Source organism: Desmodus rotundus, chromosome 4 (genome assembly GCF_022682495.2).
Source record: "Desmodus rotundus isolate HL8 chromosome 4, HLdesRot8A.1, whole genome shotgun sequence".
NCBI classification, from domain to species: Eukaryota; Metazoa; Chordata; class Mammalia; order Chiroptera; family Phyllostomidae; genus Desmodus; species Desmodus rotundus.
In genome coordinates this window covers 60,472,343-60,498,741 of record NC_071390.1, presented here as the reverse complement: position 1 = coordinate 60,498,741, position 26,399 = coordinate 60,472,343, and the positions used below count along the sequence as shown (strand labels likewise).

Sequence of the window (26,399 nt, the reverse complement as noted above, 5' to 3'; positions counted from 1 at the left end):
TATTAATGTAAATTTCCTTCCCAGGACTATGTTACATACCTCCACAGTCCTTTATACTTGAGTATGAATGATACTTGCACAGCTGGGCAGTGTGCAGCCTATGCAATAGCACACAGCCACAGCACCTCATGGGAAAATTCCACTGCAATGCTTGGACCTAGATGAGCCTTTCCAGAGCAACTCAGATCTCCACTTTGCAATTTTGTATTGTCCCATTTTTATATTTCCTTAAGCCATCTTGTCTTTTATATGTGTTCTAATTTGTACTTATTTGCACATTTTTGCTTGCTTCTATGCAACTGGAGATATTCGAGATCAGGTAATATGACACATGCTTATTAATCCCTGGGAGCACCTGTCTCAGGGCCTTGTACACCGTGGAGTTATAAAGGTAGCAATAACAGTTAAAATAAAAATCAACAATAGTAGTAATAACTGATAACATTTATTGAGCTCTCACTATATGCCAAACACAAACTGTTCTGAGTGGATTATTTTATTTAACCCTAATAATAACTCTATTCAGTAGACACTATATAATCTTTTTTTATAAAGAAGAAAACTAAAACCCATTAAGGTTAAGTATCTCATCCTATCAAACTATTAGTAAGATTTTGAATGAAAAAATTACTCCCATCTCTTGTACATATTATGCCCTTTGGAGCCTATAATTCCATTTAAATAAATATAGTTTACTAAATTATGATCTTATTGTTTATAGGATCATTAATTATTGTTCAGATCCATAGAATGCTGTACTTGATATGTGCTTAATTGGGCAATAAATGTGTGGATGAATAAAAGGATAGGTTATTGCAGCTGTGCATTTGACCACACATCTGAATGGCTTGCAGGGATAGCCTGTTCTGTATTATAGCCTTTTTTTTTTTAACCAGGATTACCAGAGGATCCTTCCATAGATAAACTGAGGCTAAATTACCCTGTGATTTGCCCAAAATAACATTGCTAGGACCAAGTGGTCAACATATTAGAATCAAGACCTTTAACTCCTAATTAAAAATACTTTTCATTATATTTTTCCATCTAATGGTTGACAGAAAGAAAATTTTGCTATATGTCACATGAAATTGGAAAAAGCAAGAGAGCAGAGCATGGGTGTCTTCGAAAAACTCCCACTAATACTCTTCAAAGAAATCTTCTGCATCTGCTTAGCCAACTCCTGCCCAGTCTCCAGGGCTCCAGATTGATTCTTTGAGGGTGCACTCAGGTTTACTTCTCCCTCAGTGTGACACACAAAGGAGAGCAGCTCTGCCTTGAGCTGAATGGTTCGGGCACTGGGAAAGTGATGACTCAGTAGGCTTCCTGGTACACAGGGAAGGAGACCCACCATGCTCAAACCTGAGCAATAACTTGTCCCTGAAAACCATTTGGAGTGGGCTGTGTTGGCTGGTTCAATACCTGGAACTCCCTCATAGACTACAACCACATGCCAGGACAAATTGAATTTGGGGTTCACAAAGTGATTATTCCTGGGAAGTTGGGGAGAAGCACAGTTTGGAGTGATGGAAAGTCTAAACACATATCATATTTTTTTGCTGCCTTCTTCTGATCCAAGTCTATACCAGGTTCTAGCATCTTACAGGGCACTCTGAGAGCAGAGCCTGATTTCTAAGAGCCAAAGAAGCCAAAGTATGTACTGTTAAAGTAATTGGAGTTGTTCATGCTAAGCCTCACACCAGCAAACCTAAATTTACTTAAATTTCTATGCTTAGTTCCCCCAGAAAAGGAAGACCTATGTCAACCAATCAGTGCTTGCCTGCTCAGTACAAGTTACCTGACCTGGTTCAAAGATTCCCTTTGCTCCATATAATGGAAAGTAACCTTGCTTTAACCAATCATCAAACACCCAGTATAAATTCATTTGCCCTGCTCATTTTGGTCTATAAAAACCTCTCACTTTATACACCTCATCAGAGCCTCTTTCTGTCTGCCAGATTGCATGCTACCTGATTCATGAATTGCTGAATAAAAGTCTACTGGATCAGTAGATTGTCTGTGGAAAAATTTTTGACAGATTATATAGACTAGAGTTAGATCCTCCCATGGCAGAAATTAGACGCCTGGCAGTTTGGGCTGTAAGTTCTATGACAAAACTTGGGCCTGCAGACTTTATCACTTACTGCCAGCCATGGGGATATGGATTTTGGATGTTAATGTGCAGAGGAAGGCACAGTGAGGTCTGAAAATGGCTGCCTTCACGGAACACCACTAGCTTCTGGCCCCTGCACCGTTCTTTGATTCTGCTCCAAATCCACTCTTTGCAGCTGCCCTCATTCTTGCCAGTGGTGAGATCAGGATCTTGATGATAACTTAGGTTGGCATGTGTTTCTAGGGGGTGAGACATGAAAAATAACTGCCTAAATCCTAGGCTAACTCATGGTTCTTCTGTTCCATCCAGCTTTTCTCTGAGGCTAGAGACAGAATCTGACCTGCACGAGTACGTGCAGTAAAGATGAGAAAACAGGACAGGAGTCTAAGGGACTACTTCTGAAGTAATTGCATTAGAAACCCTCAAGAAGATTAAGGGCTTCCTGGAAGCTGTCCACTGCTCTCCTTGGGCAGCGTTGACAGGGAGCAGATACATGCCCTTCAGGAAAGCTACACTAGCTAGTGCTGTTTCCTCCACTGAAAGTCACATGTCTTGGTCCTCACCAAAGTCTGCTCCTCTCACTGCCTTCCTTCTGAACCCCTACTATTCATCCTTGCGATCAGAATGTGGCTCTGTATATTGAATGCATATGAGGGTTTGATTAACCTGACAGCTATGTGCTTTAGATATCCTTGTTAGAAACTAACATCAAGGCACTATTTAAGTTTGATCCTTGCATGTATATATATTTCCTGAGTGAAGTTAACTACTGAGTTTTTGTGGGGGAAAAATGGTTTGGGTATAGCAGGTCTGAAGACTCAGCCTGAAGCCACAGTGAAGACACTGGTCATAGCTGCCATTGGGCCTCTCAGAGTAACATCCTGGTTTCATTTTCCCAAATGCATATAATTTGAAGTTCTATTATTACTTTTAATTAATTGGCAAATATGCACATTTCAAATCAACTCTGCATTGCCTGGGGGAGAATCAAACAGAAGCTTCCAATCCTCTGTGAGTTGGGATTTCACTAAACACAGCATGCATTCAGCAAATGGACAGAGAAGGAAAGAGGAAGAAGCAAGAGAGAAGGAAAGAGAGTCAGAGAGAGGGTGTGGGAGGGAAGTTATTTTCTGAGCACAGAGTCATTCCAAAGATATCATGAGCAGCAAATTAAACGATCCTTCAGCAAGAATTTTGACAAGAAAATTTCATTAGGGATTTAAATCTCCATGGAAGCTCAAGTTGCTGCATTAAGATATGAAAGCTGTGCAAATATTGTTCCTCAGAATAATGTTTGCTGCAGGTCATTGAGTTTCAGTCAATGAAATTTAGAGTGATAAATGTCATATTGAAAATTGCTGGAGGAAGGGGGGTTGAAGGAAGGAAGGAAAGGGCCCTGAAGTTGGGAGCTCAGGGCCTGGAGTGATTTGGGTTGGAAGGTAGCCTCCAGTATTACCTAGCTGTGTGACCTTGGGCAAGTTTATTTAACATCGCTGAGGCCTAATTTCCTCATTTATAAAATATGAGCAATTGCCAGTAAATCTCTGCTAGACTATGATAATGAGAGCTTTAATGAGGTAATCCAGATAAAGCCCTTTAGCACAGTGCCTGGCACATGTAAATTCTAAATGTATATTAGTGTGATTATGACATAGGATCTAGACTAATATTTATCTGTCACTGACTTTGTCAGTCTTGGTGATACCAACCTACCAGTATTTTATTGCCATTAACAAGATGAAAATCCTGAGGCTTGGGCCATCTAAATCTGCCAAGGTCACAGAGTATCTCCACCAGAATCATGCACATGCTATGTATTCACATGTTTTTCTCCTTCACTAGCCTGTGGAGGTCTTAGAGCTTAAATCCTGTTTGTGCACCTTTGTACTAAGAGAATCTAACTGAGTAGATGGACATTGGTGGGTACTTAGAAAGTATTTGTGAAATGAATCAATGATTACATATATAAATGGATGCATGCATTAGATTCATATAATCATATGCCATTTTACAGAAAACAGGAGAAAAAATTCCCTGTAATTCCATAACCCAAATACTGAAAGTCTCCTTTAGGAATTTTAATGTGTTTTTTTCCATCATTGTACCAAAAGATGTTTCTGTTATAATTTTATATGAAAATAATTTTCTATCTTATTTCATTTAATAAATATTTCATTCAGCTTTTATTTTCATGATAACTAAATAAAACATAATAGGTGTCCCATATAATGTTTCACTTAAATATAATCTTGCTGGTTTTAGAATGTGTCAATTTTTTCACTATTATGAATATTGTTATAGTAAACATTTTTATGTATATAAGGCATAGATTTTCAGGGCTAGTGACTAATCATGGGATCATTTTTCTTTGAGGAGTACACAGTCTTAAGTATGGTGGGCCTTATTTTCAACCACCGTGGTGGTGTACTATCATACGCAACTGGATGACAAGGGTTTGATTATTGTTTAAAAAAGATTATTTTAACCATTTTGTACCATATGCAAGCCCTGCCCCAGTACACTGTACTTGATAGATATTCACAGATATATGAAAAGGAAAAGGTAAGAAGAGAACAAAGAAGGAAAGCAATGAGGAAGAAAAAGAGGAAAGAAGGGAAAGAGGAAGGGAAAGGAGGGAGGGAGAAAGGAGGGAGGGAGAGAAGAAGGATACAGGGAAGAAAGTAATGAAGAGAAGGAAGTAAAGGAAAAATAGAAGGGAAGGAAAGATAAGGGAAGAGAAAGAAAAAAGGAAGAAAGAAAAACAAGTAAGGAAACTAGTTAAATCAGACAGAATAAAAAATAAAGAGAAAAAAAGAGAAAGAAAGAAATCAGCAAACCAATTCTTCTATGTAAACTTTGTCTCCAAATATATATCTTTAGTTGCAACCATACTTTCCAGACATCTGCTTAGCATGTGGCCAAATCACAATACTACACATTTTAGTAACTGCCCTCAATCTGTATAATTCCTAGAGACCAGGGCCTTGCCTTTCAGAGAACAGAGGGAATGCATGGCTAGCTTGGTTGCTAGCTTTTAGACAACCTTCACTTTTCTCAAGAAGAGCTAACTCTGCAAAGAGTAGTTTTTACTGTACAGTGACTTGCCTTGTTAAGATAAAACACAATCAAATTAAATTAAAGAAAAAATTTCCCTTTAAAAATTTACATTTTTATGATGAAATAAAGCTAGAAATTCAGGGGGAAAATGAAAATATGCTTTTTAAAAAGATGTTGAAAGATGATTAGACATATTCATGGTGCTGCAACATGAACACTCACAGGGAGGCAACCTCTGTCTGTTGTCGATATACTATATTTGCTCAAGTGTATGTTGTGCATGTTTGGTGTTCAGAAAACCATAATGTTGCCTTTATGATTTGGAAGTGCCTGTCATCTTCACTGAGTTAAATTGTTGATTCAATAAAAGTTCTCTTTCTTTAGTAGTGACTCAAATATAGCAGTCATTGAAGGAGCAGATTATTCACAGATAGAGTAAACATGTCACATTTGACCAGAATTGGGCATATTGGTATAGGGCATTACTTTTACTCCACATAGAAAAAAGAAACTAATGACTACCAATATTTCTTAGTGGGAACTTGTCTTCATTCATGAATGGAAAATAAAAGTCATTACTAGAGTAATCACTGATATACAAACAATGTTGCTAAAAATAGGTCTCTCACAATTTGTTTGAAAACTTGTCATATAATTTTATATGTATATTTTCATACTTCAGTAAGATAAAAGGTTAATAGATTTAATATTATCACAAATTACCAACTAGAGGTTGGTACTTTAATTTCAGTAGTTTCTAGAAATTCTTCTGGATAAATAATAAGTCCTTCTGTTTTTCAATATTCTTGATTTCCTAATGGGGTGGTAGGGGGTGGGGCATTCTGAAAGCTAAGGAAGCTGGATTTGATGAAATTCCCAGCAGAGATTAGTTAGCAATGGAGTTGAATCTGAAGACTATGCCCTATCCAGAAGGCCTGGCCATAGACCTAGTCCTGAGCAAGCTTTGAACATTAACATCTGTCACCTGCTTCCACACTTGGGAGCTTTCAGAGATGAGTGAATGTAAGGCAGTCTTCAGCTGAGTTAGCAACTGTCACGTGGAGCAAGGGCTGCCTATATATTGTGTTAGAGAAGAAAAATGCTTGACCTACTTGGATCCGATAAGATGGAATCAGTTTTCGGCAGAAATTGATCACAACGGACTCCTTGGTAGCCTTCTTTGCACCTGAGAAAAGGGGATAAATAACAAACATACACATTTGGTTATGAAAGTTGCGAGATTTCAACAAGCAAAATAGCCCCAAATTATATAAAGTAAATAAATGTGAGAATTAGCACATTCACGCTTTTGTATAATTTGATTGTCTGTTTGAAACAACAGGAGCATTTTAGACTATTTCTGTGTAAAAAAAAATCCCAGCACTGCTTTGCTTTTATAATTTTATATATAATACCTAATGAGCAAATTAAATAGCTTCTTAAGATGCCCCTCATAGCAATCTCAATAATGGTTACCCTCATATTATAATTCTGGGTGCTGGTATACTTTTCTTTATGCAACACACTCTAAAATGCTGCAGGTGCCCTTTCAGAAACATCATATTGCAGGTGTCATTTTTCTAATAAAAAACATTTTTTTATGTAATGATAGATTTTGGCACTGTTTATTTCTTTGTGTTTTATTAGTTTCTTTCTCTTCTCATTTTTATTTTTTTACTTTTTTATTAACTTAACTATTCTTCAAGTCCCTGTTAACTCATTGGCCAGAAACAACATTTATTTCAAAACTGTCAAGGTTTCTATGTGCAAGTTTTCTGTGCATTTTCTGTAAACTCACATTGTTCTCTCCTAATTTTCTCTTTTATATTCAGCAACCATGTGCAAAGTGCCTGCTTCCTGCCAGGGGTTGTACATGGCAACTTCCTTGAGGTGGGCAGGCATAATTAGGAGGTGGAGGAATTTGCCTGGAAGTGCCTGCAATGAGACATGTCACCTAGCCCTGACAGTTCTCTGTGAGTCCTCACATAGCTCATGCAGGCAGAGCTGCTAGGCTGCATGGGACAGCATTGCCTCATCAGCCAGCAGTTCAGTTCAGCAGTTCCAGGAACAAATGCAGCCAAGTGGTCCCAAGCCCCTGCTTCAGAACAGCCTCTGTAAAGGAGATGTGGCATTCAGTGGTGGGCTTGAAGCTTACCCTGTCATACTTGAGTTAAGCTGGGAAACATCCATTGTTTTGTGGAATGAATCTGTCCTACTTACAGAAGAGGAAATTATGCTGCTAGCATAAAAATCAGACTTAGAAAAAATCTCTGGTGGTTAGAAATCTAAGAAATCGACAAAAGAATTCAAAGGGACCATTGTGTGAGAGATGGGGGCTGTGAATTCTTTCTCTAGGATATGCTTTGTTTTCTGAGTGTAATGAACTATTAGATAAAGTCTATTGCAACTGGAGCAGTAACATTGAAAGGCACCAAGGTAATTTTTCTACCCTTCATTGTGAGTCAGTTGGAATTCAGGTAGTCGGCAGGCTCTGTTTAGCACTTTGTTAGCCTGGCACTCCGAAGCATATCTGGCAATTTTCCTTGTAGACTGAGGACAAAGACTTCTGATATGTGGACACCCCAGGTCCCCAACAGGCTATTGAAAAATTTGTTTAAGCAGTCATGTATTTTCATTGCCTTTTTAAAAATTCATTTATTGCACTTGAAGTAAAGCAGGTTTTTCACTGGGTTTATAATGGTAAAAAGTCAGAAAATACTTAGGACTAGAGCACATTTCTGATGAAAAAAAAGTCCTGTTCTCTGGAAGCTAGCTTATTGCTGTCAGTTTGGCTTTATTCATAAACACTGAACCATAGTGTTTTAATTTTCATTTTCCCATGAGTTATGTGCTGGGTGTGTGCATCCACATTTTGAAGGTTTTTATTTTTGACATATGTGGAAAAATTTCAGCATACTTTAATGTTTACAACTTAATTTAATATGACCTGGTATCCTAAGGAGATAGCTGCTTTTGGGGGGAAGTGTTTCTTTTCTAGGTGTTTTGTTTTACTTTTTAAGGGTTCTTCATAACTTAAGACTCATTATTTCATTTGTGTGAAAAATAATATAAGGAAAGATATTTTAAAATGTTCAAGTATTAAACAATTTTCCATGAGTTTGAACCCAAGTCTGCAGTGTTCAGACCTCATGGGGTGTCAGGAAGAATTGCACAGTAAGTGCCCTCATCTTGCCTTCATACCCATGTGCTGTAGATAACAAGGTATGATGATGCTGGAGCAGCCCACCCCAAGACAGAAGGCCTAACAGAGGCTGTGTGACCAGATGTGCAAACCCCAGTCCTTGGTTACAGAAGCAGTGTCTCTGCTAATTGGTGCTGAGTTTTTAAATTGATAAATTAAAATTTCCGCTTAAAAATCACACATATGTAACCTTGATAAGTTCAGACCTACCCAAATGTAAAGTCAGAATGTAGCAAGCAGGTAATACCAAATGGGCTAAATTTATGATAACATTAAAGACATAAAGCAAAGGAAAAAAGTCTTAAGATGCACTTGTATTTCATAGATTCAGTTTGGCAGAACTTCTGACAGTGTGATAAACAGTATACCTTTTGAGAACTATCATTGAATGTTTGTTTTGGTTTTGGTGGGTGTTTTGGAAATTTTGAGAGTTGCTTTTTTTCTTTTTTAAGATTTTTGCTTTCTGAAAGATACAAGTATAAGAACAAGAGATATCCATATAATTAAAAAATGTTTTTGTTTGTTCATCTTAATAAAGCATGCCTTAACAACATTTTAAACATATATGTGTAATCTTTAATGGTAAATATACATTTTTTTAAAAGCACAAATTTTACCTTCACTGTGTTAATAGTCTATTATTTTTTACTATGCATGGTTTTCAAAACTCCACTCAATTTGACCTTTCCATTCTCTGAATTTCTTTGTGACTGAGAAGCCTTGTATCACACAGATTTTATTAAAAATTGCAATATTCCCTGGTAGTGTTTTATAGGTAGTTATGATTCTACAACTGGATGGTCAGAGAGCAGGCAACAGCCTTTGGATAGGAAATATTATCAGCTATTAAACAACTACAGAGCAAATACAGTCTCCAAAAGCTAAGAAAATTTTTCTTGCAAAAAATATTAGTCTTAAATTTTATGTGTTTGTCAACTCTGAGATGAAGGAGTTGTCACTTTGGAAACCAGTAAGTCTTTGATAATGTTGCTTATTTAGTCTATATCCAAATTGAAAAGGCAGTGAGGAAGAGCATAGTTGAGGAGACAAGTCCAAAGCTGGGTAGGAAAGGTGAGAGGTTGAAGAGAAAACTCTAGTTGGGTAACCCCAAATAAGGGAGATTGGCCCCTGGCAATGAAGTGGCAGAGAAGTGCTTCAGCCCTGCTTAAGTAGCAGCAAAGTATTTTCTATGCTGGTAAGCCACAGGGTCAAATCACAAACCAGTGTTCCCCTTTCTACAGAGATAAGGCCAGCTGTGTAGTTTCAAATACAGACATCACTTTTTCTACTCCTTACATTCTCTAACTTGGCTCTCACTTCCCTCCTACTTGTTCACTTGTACCTAAAATAGCAAGCCACCCCTTTAATTCATTTCCCTCTGCTACATTGTCCCTAAGGAAAATCCCAGCTTTAGCGAAATGTTTTAAAATAACCTTTGGGCAAAAGAGAAGAGAATAATACTGACAGAGATGAAAATATACAAAATGCATAATTGTTGGCTATATTTCAATACTTGTTTTCTCAGTGTGATAAAGCAGAAGTGATCAACAGACCACCCAGCCTAGATGTGGAGAATGGCAAGAAGACTTTGAAAACAGATCATTTGCTGATGTTTACATAGAAATTGACATCCTTTGGCCAGCTGGATTTGATGACTATGGCCCTCAGCCCACAATGCTAACTAACTTCACACCAGTCTCATCTCTTCTCTTATAATCATCTGTCAGCTTATTTTTTAGAACACATTTTCTGAATAACAACTAAATTAGAGCTAATAATATTAGTAACTTTGATTGAAAATTGAAGAACTCTCATTTGTGACCAGCATCTCCCTACATGTCCAGATTACTACTTAATTTATCCCTGTGTTTTCTCTAGGAAAATAAAACCAAACCATATTAAAACAACACAAAAACTCTTCCACTGAGGAAACTGTACTTCCTTTCAGTCCTCATCTATTGCTTTCCTGGTCATTTACTCACTAATGGAATGCATTATCATTGCTTCACTTTCTTCTTCTCCTTTCCTACTCTGTCTTTATTGTCAGGTGGCCCATTCAACATATGGTCTCTTAGCACATGTCTTCCTCATCTATGTGATGATTAACAATGCTGAGTATATAGTCTTGTTTCTTTGCTTAGTATTTGTATGGATGTGCTTTAGGCAAATCATTTTATATTCCCGTTACTTTGTTTCAAGCAGATAAAATGGGAATGATACCAGAAAGGAGAAAAATGAACAATCACACCTGGTTGATATTACACACATGCATTTTGGCCATTTTTATACCTAGAGGCCTTCTATCTATCACATCTGCAAAGATGTGTTTTATATAATTTACAGGGAGAAATGTATGAAAGATAGAAAAATTTTCAGATGTTTGCTTCAATTCCTGTGTAGTTCCTGGTGTCTGCATATAGTTTGGAGAATATATATAGGCTTCTTTTTTGGAAACTGGATTTCAGATGTAAAATTTAAACTAGCAGAAATCAATTAACTTCAAAAGAAAGATAGTGGCAATGCTGCAGTAAAGTAGACATTTTGTCAGTGATATACAAGTCTGCCAATTTTAAGGGGCCTATTAAATGCTGATTTGAAAAACGAACAATCCCTCCAGGTATTCTTCTCTATGCCCTGCCAATTCTCCTTAGCATCAGTGTCAATCCTTGGATGGGAAAAATGGAAAGATCATCAGGCATTTAAACCTTACATTTTAGAGGCAGGCTGGTTTGGGATACTGCCTGGTTTTAAATTCAGGATCAGCTATTTAGTAGCTGCTTAGCCTTCCTGTGCCTTTCTTTCTTTATCTGTAAAATGAAGATGACGATTGTAGCTCCCTCCTAGAATTGTTATTAGGAAAAAAATGACATGATACCTGTGGGTCATGGAAAGCACTCAATAAATGTTTGTTTTTCATATTCTTTGAATTTGGAATCATCATTCCAGCTTTTCAAGTGAGGAAATGGAGGGCCAAAAAAGATTAAGTATCTTATCCTAAAATTACACAGCCAGTATTTGAATAGATGCAAACTCAACTGGGGTTGACCTTAAAGTTCTTGCTTAATCTGCGGCAGTTTCTGACATTCTTCATGGGAATTGAATAGTCACATAAATTATCATACACCTAGCTACCTTTCCTAAGATTAGCAGTTGAAAATATGGCCCAAATATTATGAAGTGAAGACATGATTTACGGTAAGAATTAAAGACCTAGATTTTTAAGTTATTATCCAGTTTCAAAATGTTCTTAAGCAAACCACATCACAGAGGGTAATCATTGATTTAAAGGCAAATTCCATCAGCTTCATGTTAATCATGACAGTAATCACCAACTATAGATGGGAAGACTCTCTAGGAATACTAGCATTGAAGAATGAAAATAACTTTCTAGATGTCAGGCTGTTCTGTTAAAGCACAGAAACAAAACAAACAAAAACACAGAGAATGAAGTTTCAGCAAGGCAAATGAATTTCCCAGCCTTGAATAGATGGGGAGTACAGAAACCAGATTTCCAAACCAGGTCTAAATGAAAATAAGTGCTAAGTTGACCAGAAACATTTCTAGCTAAGGATCTGCAGCCCAGACTTACTGGCTCAAAAATTATTAGTGGTGTTAGAACAAATTCCCTTCCCTGCCACTCACTGCTGAAGCTGAGACCTAGGTATGACTATCGAGAATATTGTGACACTGATTAAAGTGTAAGCTTTCGTTAACTGAATTTAGAATGTAATTAAGTGATCTTATTTAAAAGGAACACTAATTAAGACAGCAAAATGTTTAAGTTAACCAAATGGAATGAAAGTTACCTATAGATTGGTTATAGAAAAAGCATTTCCAAAACACTTTAACTATAATTGGAAGAATTTGGAATTGGATCATTTGAAATTATAGAGTAACAGCTGCTTTCACACTCAGGAATGTTCTCCAATGGGTTATTAATAGCTTTCAAATATATCACAAATTCCAAGGGGGAGGCAACTGTTCCGTATAATGTCACTCATCTTACAACTCTGAGGTGTCTGCAATCTTAAGAAAACGTAGGGATTTATTTTTAAAAAATTTCCCTTGAGCAAAGTATGAATTCAAAGTAGATAAAGGCCAATTGTTGCATCCTGAGATTGCTATTGTTACTGTAGACAGTCAGTCAGAGGGGCAGGCTGCGTGGGGACTGTGCAGAGGATGCAGGCCTGCAGCAATCTAGTGGTGCCCTACAGACACCAATCAACTCCTCCAGATATGTGGCACCAAGTTTAGTGTCAGCAAGTGAGCTAAGGTCTGCTGCATCTCCAGGCTTCCTGAAGGCATCCTAGAGTCCTTCTGTCTCCACTGACTCTGATACTGTAGAAAGTCAGGGAGCACCAGGGAGTCTCCCCCACTGGTCAAGATATCAGAGGGGTTAGTTACACTGAGTGTGCCAAAACTAGAAAGATGAATGGATAGGTCCCAAGCATACAAAAAGCTAGCAAGATAATTGGTTAGAAAAAGATCCCTCCCTTACCTTTTCCTATAAGAACCATGGGCTTGAACAGAAAGACAAATGATCTTTGAGACAGAAGTCCACCATTCTCCCATGTCATGGCACCTGAAAAAACCTCTCTGATTTTGCACCCACACCTGTCTCACGAATTTGGCTTTCCTTGCATCAGGCAGCCCAAACTGCTTTTTTTCTTTTCTTTTTCTTTTTCTTTTTTTTTAACTATAATTTCAGAAATGAATTTGAAAACATCTACTCAAATCCAGGAGGTATGCCACATTCTGGTAATATCTAAGCACTAAAGACAGAAAGGAAAAGGATGACTGCAACTCTGAGAAGTTAAAAATACATGACAAATATTTGTTTACTCAACAAGTTCTTTTAAACCATGCATAGAGTTATTGGCGATTTGAGCCAGCTGACACCCACATAATTTGGTCAATTTTCGTACCAGAGAGACAGCAGACCATTTATATAAAGTCATTTTACTCTTGTATATGGCACACTCATTTTTGGAGATCCAATAGTTCAGGAGCTCTCATGCCAGTATGAATAAGTGTTCTGTCTTTTAGAGAGATTTCTACCCCAATTTGTTCAAGCACTTCACCTCAGCCTTACCTTACTACCTCAACAAAATTAAAACACATAACATGGCATAAAGGTACAGCTTAGAATGCATAACAATATTATCCAGAACCGCTATGTGGGCTGACAAAGCCACTCTATCTAATTTAGCTTTGATTTTACTGTACCTAAAATTTTAAAAAATCTCTTTTTAGGCTAAGAAGGTAAATAGAGAAATAATATATTGCCTCTCTTGCACAAAGACTTCATAATTTCAGTATTACATAAAGTAGTGTAACAAGGAATATTGAGCTTTCCAAAAGGGGGAAAACCCCCATTAACATGGGTGGAGGATGGGGAAGTACAGCAGGACCATGGAGAATTACTTTGCATAGCTAAAGAACTGGGCCAGTGTTTTAGTAATGCTAATAGTTGTGCCTGCTGCTCTCAGAGCCAGGGAGATGCACAACTCTAACCCATGATGCAGCCAGAGGTGGTCCTCGAGTGCAGGGAGGCACTTCCCTTATATCACTGGGCCAAGTCTGCCTGCACTAAGAATGGCAGCTGAGAAAGTCAGAAGAGACCAGAGTACTGGCTCATGTAACCCTTCGTGGGAGGAGTAAAAAATGGGGTTACAGAGGAAGATCCACGCAGAGGATTTAACCCAAGTGTGGGGCAGCCATGTGGTTTGAAAGGATGCAGAAGGACCCTCACCAGTTCACCATGAAGAGGGGCCATGCAGTTTTGGATTAAGAGCAGGAGCCTAGCTGAGCATGGACTACTGGAAGAAGCCAGAACATTAAAATGGGAATCTGCCTAGCTATGCTACAGCCTCCTCTTCCTTTTCCTGAGAGATGGTACCTTTGAGTGGCTTCGTTTGGCAAGAGGAGGCAGGGCTATGTGTTTGTGGGTATTTCTTTTGTTTTTAAGGAAGTGGGATTTAATGGAAAAAAAATCCACCATTATTTTAATCCTGCATAACTTTTGAATAAATAGTTCCTTTCCTTTTCATAAGACTCTGGCATTGGAGTCATCTTATTTTTGGTGGTGGGTAATAGAACTCAGAGTGGTTCTGTTTCAGTAGTAATATAATAATTGTCTTTATGAAGAACAAAAGGATTAGGGAGTAATATTGACAGATGGAGAATAGATGGAGTTTTGCTTTCTGTATTCAAACAGATTGAGAAAATGCTGCATTACTAACTTCCTAGTATATATAAAATATATTAGGAAAAATGTGAGACTCTTCTTTTTAAGGAAGGTAGCTGGTTAAGTATAGTTGAAAAAGGCATGTCTTTGGATTCAGGATGACCCCCAATTCTCCCAAATAGAAGCATGACAGAGGTCTGACTCACCTCTTCACACTGTCAGCTGGTCATCTCTAAGTGAGATTACTGAGTCATTTATTGTCACTCCATTCGCTCCCTAAGACTCTTCTATATTATTTTCACTTGAGATTGTTACCCAGATTGAGACACTAGCCAATCACAGAATTTCTCTGATGTTTAGGCTACAACCATTAGCAGAACCCTTTATTTGTCTCTACTTGCTTGTAATTAGAAGGGCAATTAACTCACACATCCAGACTAGTCAGTGGAATTTAATCTTTTGTCTTTAGATCTGACATTCATACCTACACAGGAGTAAAAGGTAATGACCATCATGAAGCTTGAAGTTCAGCAAGAAATATAAAACTGAGCTAGAGTAAAATATTCTAAACTTACTGTATTAGTGCTTGGGTGGCCATAAAGAGGTATCATAGACCGGGTGACTTAAACAACAGAAGATTATTTTCTCACAGCTCTGGATACTAGAAATTCAAGATCGAGGTGCCAGCAAGGTCTGCGTCTGGTGAAGAATCTCTCTTTGGGTTGCAGATAGCTGCCTTCTCATTTAACCTCACCTGGTAGTTAGAAGGCAACCAATCTTATCAGAATAGGAACCTACCCACATGACCTCCTTTAACCTTGATTACTTCGCAGAGACCCTGTCTCCTGATCACATTGGGGGTTAAGTCTTATGGATATGGGGGTCCAGAACAAGTCACCCCAAGATGTAGTGTGTGGATTGTTTTGAGCTAAAGGAAATTTTAGCTTCAGGTTTAGGAGAAACCTCTGCTCCCCACACTTAATGGCCTAAAAGAATTTGAATTAGAAGCCTTGCCTATAAGAAATTATTAGCAATAACCTTTTGTCCATGCTATAGGCAAGGTAAACTTTTATTTATACAACACTTTGGTGGGTGTCATGCCCCAGGTATGTAACTTTTTAGTAAAAGGTTCATCTTTGCCTTGAGCAAGCCCTTCCCATTGTTTCTGTGTATGTAGGTTAACACATCTCTGAAAAGTCTCTTTACTATCCTGGCTGGTGTAGCTCAGTAGATTGAGTACCTGCATGTGAACCAAAGGGTTGCCGGTTCCATTCCCAGTCAGGTCATATGCCTGAGTTTTAGGGCAGGTCTCCAGTGGGGGGTGCTTGAGAGGCAACCACGCATTGATGTTTGTCTCCCACTTTTTCTCCCTCCCTTTCCCTCTCTAAAAATAAATTTAGAGACAAAGAAAAACACACAGTGGGCAGGACATACCTTAGACTTCTTTATTATTTTCCTTGAATTTGTTTTTATGATTACTAAAAAGCCAAGAATTATTATTTTCTTCTGATTTACATCAAATATTTATCTCATATAAAGATGTGCTTTACTTGCCCTGGCTAGTGTGGCTCAGTGAATTGAGTGTTGGCATATGAACCAAAGGGTCGAAAGGTTCCATTCCCAGGCAGGGCACACGCCTCGGTTGCAGGCCAGTGGGGGGAGCATGAGAGGCAACCACACATTGATGTTTCTCTCCCTCCCTTCCCCTCTCTGTAAAAATAAATAAATAAAATCTTTAAAAAAAAGTCTCTTACTATATGATCTCATTTATAAATGGAACCTAATCAACAAAACAAAAAACAAGCAAAATATAACTAGAGACATGAAATAAAGAACAAAGTGATAGTAACCAGAGAGGAGGGTGGGGATAACCAGGGGAAGAAGGGGAAGGGTCATCAAGGGACATGTATAAAGGACACATGGACAAACACAGAGTGGGATAAGATTGAGGGTGGGAGGTGGGGGTGGGTGGGGCAATGAAAAGTGGTGGCAGGAAAATGGAGAGAACTGTAGTTGAACAACAATAAAAAAAAAAAAGAAAGAAAAGTCTCTTTCAGACTCCTCCTTCTAGAGGAGACTATCCTCAAGAGAGTGCATAGTCTTGTTAACTACTCTGTAGTCCAACCCCAGCCTTGCTTTCTCCCACTCTCCTGTAATCTTCCTTATTTTCCCACTTTAATCTCAAATCTGTAAAAGAAACTGCAACTGTTATTCTTCTGAGCATTAGAGATATTGCTCCCTGGCATATGTCATCAGTTTTGGCTCAGATAAACTCTTATAAAAATTCTTTACAGGTTTGGATGGTCTTTACTTCAACAGGCTTGAACATATGGGTTTCATGGAGACATAATTCAGTCCACTGCAGCTACTAAGCTGGGAAACTGATTTCTAAAAAATAGCAAAGACCAGATTCTTTAATGTGGAGGATTTCCAGATAAAATACAGGATAAAATACCCAGTTAAATTTGAATTTCAGATAAATAATGAATACATTTTTAGTATGAGTATGTACCAAATATTATGTGAGACACATTTATAAAAAGTTGTTGTTTATCTGAAATTCAAATGTAACTGGGTGTCCTGTATTTTATTTTTTATCTGGCATTCATAGCTATATGGCAGTAAAAAATAATCTGAATAGTCAGAGAAGAATAATCAATAAGAACACCTAGACTGAAGTTAATGTATAATATTTTTGCCATAACCATATTCTGCTTTGAAAAGTTTAGGGACCTCTTGTTTTAAAGATAAGGAGCCTGGGTACATTATAGTTACAGGTGACCCTTGACCAATGTAGGGGTTAGGGGTACCAACCCCAAAACTTAACTATAGTTGCCCTTCAATAACCAAGGGGATTTGTTCTAGGACCACCCACAGATACCCAAATCCATGGGTGCTCAAGTCCCTTACATAAAATGTAGAACAATGCATACAGCCAGCTCTTCACATCAAAAAATACTGGTTTAGATCCCTGGTTGGTTGAATCCAAGTTCAGAGATATGGAGAGCAGACTGTATATTAAAAAAATAATAATAAAACATGCATTCAATGAACACATGCAGTTCAAACCTATGTTGTTCACGGATCAAGTATACTTCTATCAACCAGAGGCGGAATGCTAGGAACTCACAGAGTCTAGAAGGGGAGAATGTGAATTTAAACAGCTAGCTCTTCCATGGCCATAGCATTGAAAGGCCACTTTAAGGATGTGGTGAAGATCAAGGAAGAATGCCATTTGTTAGGTGCTGATTTGTGACTCCCTTGTTTGGATCACTAGCTACTACTTTGCATGAATTCTGAATACACTGATAGAGCACACAGGCAAGCAGCCCAAGGAAGAACAAAGGAAGAAAGTGGGTCCATTCTTTCTGCATCATTCCGCATCTCACTTTACTGAGAATAATTTTAATACCAGGCACTCAGATGTTATTGAATTTGAAAAGCAATTAAACGCAGTTGTGTAACATGGGGCAATGATAAAATAAAATAAAACACAGGAAGGGACTCTCCCGGAAAACTATGGTGCCCTTTCTGTTCTCCCAAGAGAAAATGAGGGAGTATGATACAAACAAGAGATCAAAGAGGTCAGCCTCGTTTCCTGACTGGGTAGTGTGGGAGATTCCCTGAAGCAAAGCAGCACTCAGCTTAATAAGAAAGAGTGAAAAGAAAATAAATCTGAGAGATGAATCTTATTTAAAAGGCATCTTTCTGATTGGCATTATAAAGGAGAGAGGGAGCTCATTAGCAAAGGAACTGATAAAATCACTCACAGCAAGCTTCAAAAACAAGTGGTGATAATTACTGTCTCTCTAAGAAAGGGGGCGAAATATCCACACAGTGTCATTCACAAATCCCTGTCTGCAGACTTTATAGAGCAGGCTGCAAAAAGTCCACGGTTTTCTGATTTAATTACACTAAGAAAGCAAAAAAGAGACTTTTACAGTTTATACCCCTGGATCATAGAAGGTTCTATGATCCTTCTATGAAACATGGTTTTTTTAAAAAGCTATTTTAGAAACCCCCAGAGTTTGCCTAACCCTTATTCAACAGCATAATTTTCCCCATTTCTCCCAGGATATTGTACAATCGACTAACAGGGTGCAGCTTTTCTGCCAGCTAAAGGAAGTGGGCAGCTTTGATCAGAATTCACCATAATATTCTCCTTTGTGTGATAAATGATTTACTGCTGAGGATAAATGGATATAATCTTTCATTATGTATGACATTCGTCAGCAACAAGGAAGCTTTGGACTGAATGGAAAGTGATTTCATATTAAAAGCCTCATGCAATTCAGACTGAGATGAAAGTGAGGTCTTGCCTTAAAAAAAGGTGGCACGGGCTTATAGGTTTAAATGGATGTACAGTCAAATATAATTATTAATCTAAACTTGAAAATCTCTTAGGAGAAAACTGGGAAATTATGTGACCAGTTCAGCTTCAATTCTGCACAAAAGCCCTACTTCTAACCATATTATTCTACTTCCTTAAAAGTGTTATTAAGACCAACTTTGAGAACTGAGAATAGTGATAGAACCAGGTAGGGAGGAAAAAGAAGTGGTGAGGTGTGGTATAAATGACTTAAATTCCCATTATCATAGAAAGTCAATGTACCATATCTAAAGTAGATAAATCAAGAAATAGAGGTTTAATGTGTTATTTACAGATATGAAGTTAACAACCAAGAAAATGTCAAAAGAAAATGATTTAATAAGCTTTCCTGCATGTTTGGGAGGGAGTGCAAGTTGGAAGAGTTGCTGGTGGGGGAGTTGGTGCAGGGAGATAATACCATAGCGGTGGTTTTTCATTTTAAGCACATTTGTATTAATTTATTTTTTAAAAATTATACTTAGGTAATAAGCAATTTAAGCACAGTAAATCATTTAATTTTAAAATGATTCAAGTTCTTTGCTTCATTGACTCTTTACGCCCCAGTTGTAATATTGTTGCCAGCAGTATTTAGCCAGGAAAGAGAACAAAGGGAACTAGATATTGAGTTTAATAAACTGGGAAGCATAAACCTGCCTGCTAGCCAGGCAGCTTCAGCTTCACACTCCAGGGGATTACAGCATTTCTCTGTCCAGAGGAATGAACAATCCTCCCTCCTCCTCCCATACCAGATTGGGGGTGTGACCAGGCAAAGGCAGGCTCATCAGCAATAGAAGTGAAAATGGTAGGGGGCAGTGCTGGACCAGAGAGGCCTGTCAATCTAGCCTGGAGAAAAAGAAAAAAAAAAAAGATTGGTTGAGAGGTAGACCCATCTGAAGTGTGTGAAAGTTTAGGAAGTTAATTGGTCATTTTGAGAAATCACCTGCTCTGTCCCACATGCATGCACCTATTCTCTCCATGGCCTCCAGGTGGGAGTCTGAATGCCAAAACACAGCAATGGACTATAGCTGGAAACACACTCTAAGCCAGCCAGATGCTGGACTGGACTGTATTTTGATATGAAGCATAAGCTCTGGGTAGTGGCCTTCATCCTGACCCTAATGAAGACATGGTTATACTTTTTCCATGGTGAGCTGGACAGAGATGGAACACTGGGAATCAGGAGGGGAATCCCCTTAATTTTACATTGTCAATAAATCAAACCACAGAGCTGCATCATCTCATGCAGGTCTCAGGTAATTCTTTTCCTTTACATACCGCAAGAACCCCACTTCCACTGGTAACATGGTGTTTTACTGGTAATAATATCACATCTTCATTTGATTTCCAATAATAACAATTCCTCAACACAATGGTATATTTTAGGAACAAAAAAGATTTAACATGAAAGACAATGTGAAAATAACAGGTAGGCAAGCCACCAACTGGAAGAAAAGATTTGTAAAAGACACATCTGATAATGGACTGTTATCCAAAATATACAAAGAACACTTAACATTCAACAATAAGAAAACAAACCACACAATTAAAAAGTGGACCCAGGAACTGAACAAACACCCCACCAAAAAAGATATAAGGATGGGAAATAAGCACATGAAAAATGCTCCAAACTGTTTGTCATCAGGGAAGTGCAAATTAAAATGACATACCACTACACATCAGTTAGATAGAATGACCAAAATCCAGAGCAACGATAGCAAGGAATGTTGGCAAGGCTGTGGACCAATAGGAACTCTCATTCACTGGTGGTAGAAATGTAAAATGGTACAGCCACTTTGGAAGGTAGTTTGGCAGTTTTTTATAAATAAAACTAAACATACCCTTGCTATTTAGTCCAACAATTGTGCTCTTTGCTATTTGCCCAAAGGGGTTGAAAACTGTTCACACAGTAGCCTACACAATGATGTTTATAGCAGCTTTATTCAAAATTGCCACAACCCAGAAGGAACCCAGATGGCCTTAAAGAAGTAAATGGATAAATAAACTGTGGTATATTCACACGACAGAATATTATTCAGTGCTAAAAAGAAATAAGCTATCAAGGCATAAGAAAGAAGTGCAAGAAATTTAAACACATATTACTAAGTAAAAAATTCAATCTGACAGGTCTTCATAGTGTATGATTCTAACTGCATGACAGTATGGAAAAAGTGGAAACGATGGACACACCAAAAAGATAGGTGTTTGCCAAGGGTTGGATGTGCAAGATGAAATGTAAGAGCACAGGTTTGGGGGGCAGTAAAAAGTACTCTGTGATACCATAATAATGGATATGTGTTATTATACATTTGTCCAAACCAATAGATGTACAACACCAAGCATGAACCCTACTATCAACTATAGACTTTGGAGGGTTATGATGTGCCAATGTAGGTTCATCAATTATAACAAATGTACCAATGTGCCAGCTGGTGGCAGTGTTGTTAATGGGAAGGCTGTGCCGGGGTTGGGGCAGGGAGCATACAGGCTATCTCTGTATCTTCCCCTCCATTTTTCAGCTATTCTACAATTGCTGGAAAAGTAAAGTCTTAATAAAAATATACATATAACAACCCAATAAAACCAGATGTAAGTTTAGATTTAGACCCACATATAAATATTTTCTTATACTGTGGAATGATGGAATTAGAAGAAATCATAAAGAACATTTATTACAACCACCTCGTTTTTTGGAAGACAATGTTATAAAACAAAGCTGGGACACTTAGCTATCAAAGGGCCTAAGGGTTAAAACAAGGATTAAAATCCTGGAATTCTGTTTCTAAATCCAGTGCTTTTAAAAATTATTTCTCATTTATCCTAAATCCACCTGCCATGCCTCATGCCAAAGTTTTCTGAACCTTTCCAGTGAAAGCATATGTATTGTTGGAGATTAGTCAGCGTAATTTAACTGAATAGAGTTCTGGTAACCAAACAAACTCAAAAAGAGATGGCGATATCAATATCACTAGATTAGACAAGATTAGATAATGAAAAAAATTCTAAACAAGATGTTCATATGGAAACTGGAAATATCATACCAGAGCATGGATAAGGATGGGTGAGCTGGAAAAGACATGTAAGGGAATATTCTTTCTAACAGTGATGTGGATATGATTTTGACCTTTAATTAAAACAAAGGAAAATGCAACCTTGTACAAGTTGATGAAAATTAAGTGGATATCCATAGGCAGTAAATTTAAAATAGAATCCAAAGGAATGTTATTTAACTGGAATGTTTGGCAAGTAGAAATGGAAATGCAGAACAGTGACTTGAAATCAATAAAACATGATGATTATTTTGTAAAAGGACAAAAAGAGAGACAGAGAGATTGATTCAGTTAATCAAGTTATGGGTGATATATTTGATATTCCTATGTGTTTTCTACCTGGGATAAATCAATGAGAAAGTGCCATCAGCAAGTACCTCTACATCTTGTAGTGTAGTAGATGAAGAGAGATATAACTCCTTGAGAACCTCCTTCTGTGTCTCCGGCACAGAGAAAGCATGTGTGAGAACTTTAATTTGATTTCAAGGTAAACTGACACTGGAGACCATATTTATTTCTCTGTCCAGTGTTCTTGATCGTTCCAATAGTATAATATATATATATTTGTGTTCCATTTCATTGTTAGCTATCTTTTGAGGAAGAGGGAGCCTATCATTTTATGCTTATTGCACAAAGATTAAAGTGAAAATAAGTTTATTTGCTCACAGTTATATAATGGCATAATTTAATTAATCTAAAAAAACCTAAAAATACAGTGATGCTTACTATGGCTTTAGAGTTAATAATATGGTATCATATTGTAACATCTAAATCCATATGCCAATTCCAAATTAAATATACAGTACTATGAAAGAAAAAGATGGTATATCTGGAAACAGAAACTTTGTTAAATATTCAAAATGAGGAAATTTATTAGACAATTGATTTTAAAGATAAAGAGGAGGCAAACAGAAAAAAAACAGAGGGTAATAAGGTTAACATAGGAATTAACAACAGCATGAAATCCCATTCACCTCTAGGCTGATAGGACAAGAGGATAAGTCTGAGTAAAGGAAACCAGGGTAAATCCAGGGGGTCTATCAGACAGACACTAGAGCCGTAAATTAAATTAGTTGCTGCTAGAAATAAACCAAGATACAGAGAAAACAGAAAGCAGACACACACATAGAGAAACAGGAAATAGAGTCCTGTTTTCCTATTTAGTGTTTCCAATTGGCCATTTCCACTGACAAAGTATTGGTCAAGAGAACCTGGGAAATGTGGTTTCTTGCAATAGAGAATAGAACCAAAGAAAGGCAGGGTATGAATCTAAGAGAAAAAGGTGAGGCATCAGCAGGGTTGGTCATGCATGCCATATACTCTATACAGCACACAGTAAGTTTTATCTCTATATGTCTGTATCTAAATAACAAACATCCATGCATGTTTTTATAATACCAGCAGTGCAAGTCCCTTTTCCCCAGTATTTCTAGATAATAGAGGTCTTAACAAACTTATAAAAACTATAATAGTAAGTTTTTGCAAAAGTCTTCACTGAGCATCTTCACTAATCTTCCCAATTCTTACCCACCTCTACCACAAACACTCACAGGCACGTAACTGCACATGCTTATGCACAGGCCCATACACACACTCACACCCTGTTCACAGCACCTTGGAGGAAGTAATTTATCCCTCCGGGCACTCATTCCGTCCTTTGCCAATGGGGCTAATCACCCTGGCCTGGTATACAAGGGAGCTGTGCCTACTAATTACTTAAAGCTCATAAACACTTTTGAAGATGAAAAGCTCTAGTTTTCTCATTCTGTTCCTTGGCTTCAAATAAAATAGCCACATTATACAAAGGTATCTGGGGGATTTATTACCAGATATCTATCTAAAAAAGTTGCACCACAATTACAACTTTAATGACCTACTCTAAAACTTCCCAAGGCTACAACATGATTAATCTATTTTATAATTAGTACTTTAAAAAATCATTTGTCAGAAGTAAATAAGTGACTGGGGCTGCTAGAAGTAATCTACATTGTTTGACGTATGAAAGGAAGAAGTCATATTTATCAAGTGCCTACCATTTTCCTGATTCTGTGCTAGAAACTTTACATAATTACCTATATATTCTACCCAGTATTGCTAAGTTAGCATTGTTTTATTTGTGGTTTACAAAATAAAAAGAAATAGAAGTTTGGAATGATTAAGCAATTTGATCAAGTCACAAAGCTAGTAAGGTCTGAAGCAGTGATTTTTGTCCAGGGCATTTTGCCCATAACACTTCATCCAAAATGAGCCACCTGACAATGAAGAACCAATGACGCGTTTAGTTACTAAGCATCATGATTGATCAGTGACACTTTCAAGGAAAGATCCTGATAAAAAGGGGGAAATGTAAACAATAATATAAATGTATTGACTTTACCATGGAGCCACCATGCCAGCAGCACTGCCTTGTCTGTCATATACATCAAATCTTCCGAATGTTAAAACAGGGCCAAAATAACCTTTGACTGGGCATAAGCAACATTATGTCCCAAAGAGCTGTTTACAAATATAACAAGTAATCAGTTATTATGACTTCTGGACTGATGACTACTGGACTGTTTAGAATTAACATAACTATGTCATGTTATCTGTACCAATAAAAATGCCTTCCTTTCATTGATGTAACTGTACCCCTTAACTTTCTCATAAATACCCATTATCTTTGTCTTCTAACCAAAGCATTATTTGAGCTTCTTTCTGAATTAATAATTCTCAAATAGCTATTATTTTTTTAAAATTTAATCTTATTGCATTTTTCCTATTACCATTTAGTCCCCTTATAATCCCTTCCCCCCAGCAATCACCACCTTATTGTCCAAGTCCATGAGCCCTTTTTCCTTTTTGCTCAATCCCTCCATCCCTAACCTCCCCCCACCCACTACTGTCATTTGCTCTCAATCTCAAATGACACTTAGAAAACACTTGTTTTCTTCTCACTTTGAAAAGCTTTTTAAAAAAAATGTTTAAATAAAAACTCTTTATAGAGTTTAATACAAATCAAACAATGTCAATATATATGTACATTTTTAAGGTCATATATATATACAACTTAAACACACATGTGCATTTTTAAGGTCATAGATAGTGTCTATCTATTTATATACTTAATTTTGATTATTGCAACTCTCATGTTTGGTTTCTTAGTAAATAATTTTTAGAGGATTTTGTGTTAATTTTAATCCACATTAACCAATAAAAAAACAGTGAGACTATTACTAATTTAAAATTATTTGATACCATAGTAATATATTTATTTTATTCATTAAGTAGAAAACGTTTTCCTCAATAAAATGTTTTTTAAACATATTTTCATTAATATTCTATAATTTTAAGAATTTATACTCTAGTGATCAAAGCATTTGACTCCTCTATTTCAGAATAAGTTATTTTGCAGTTTGGTCCACTAGTTTTTCTCTATGAATCTTTTAAATGATATATAAATATCTTTCCAATCAGTGATAATCGGTTTCCACCCTAATTTTCATCCCATGATGTTATTAGACTTGGAAGAGCTATGAACTGTTAGAAGCTCTAGGCTTGTAATTTTACCTTGGTAATTTTTTTCAATAATTGTTAAGTGCCTGTCCTGAAATAAATGAGAGCTTCGTTTTCATTTCGACAAAGAAAAGTGAATTTTATCAGGTGTCACTGAAGCTGACTTCAATTTTAGTTATTATCAGCAGAATACTTTGTGTCCTCTATGTCTATACCTCTCTTAACAGGACTTCTGCAGAAGGACCAATCATCTAAAAATGTGTGTATTCTGAGACTCATTATCAAAGACTCAGTGCTTTGGCAAAGAAGGCTATAAGTGATAGTTCTCTCTTTGGTTCTTTTACTTCCTCTGGTTGCTGTGTGACTCAAGAGATTTGAATATCTCTACATAATATATGTGGGTGTATGAATTTAATACTACCTTTATTTACAAATATACCTTAACACTGAAATATTTAAAATGTTCTCTATTCATCTAGTGACCTTAAGCTCTCCCTGCAGTTCTTTTCTGTATTATTAGTCTGCTAATTAGTCCAGTTCTAGTATTATACCTAAAAAATTACATTTAAACCAAAACAATCTTAAGTTTACTTTGTGTGTTTACAACTTAACCTTGCAGCAACAATGTCTCTCATTCATGTCAAATATTTGGTATGTTTTTAGATAATAGTAACTAACATTGCCTGAACATTTGGAATGCTAATGGCAACAAAATATGTATTTTATACATATTATCTTTAATGTCTTTGCTCTATGATATTGCCATTTTGATTCCCATTTATTAGCTGAAGAAACAGGATCACACACTTAATTATGTATATGGAAATAACAGATAGAAACGGCAAAGATAAAACATCTCACTATGGAAGGTAATGCATTTCTGTCACTCTAACACTCAAGCAGAGGTGTGATGACAACTTGTTAGGGATGCA

The 26,399-nt window shown here is 37.1% G+C and overlaps 1 protein-coding gene across 5 annotated transcripts in view; it reads right to left on the bottom strand.

The window, feature by feature from the left end:
* The window catches only part of NRG3 (neuregulin 3), a 1,217,216-nt gene that overhangs the window by 296,321 nt on the left and 894,496 nt on the right, over window positions 1–26,399 (bottom strand). For all 5 annotated transcript variants that reach the window (XM_053922213.1, XM_053922214.1, XM_053922216.2 and 2 more), the window contains exon 3: window positions 6,280–6,353. In XM_053922213.1, coding sequence (XP_053778188.1) covers window positions 6,280–6,353 — 74 coding nt within the window. The remainder of the gene's footprint in view (window positions 1–6,279; window positions 6,354–26,399) is intronic.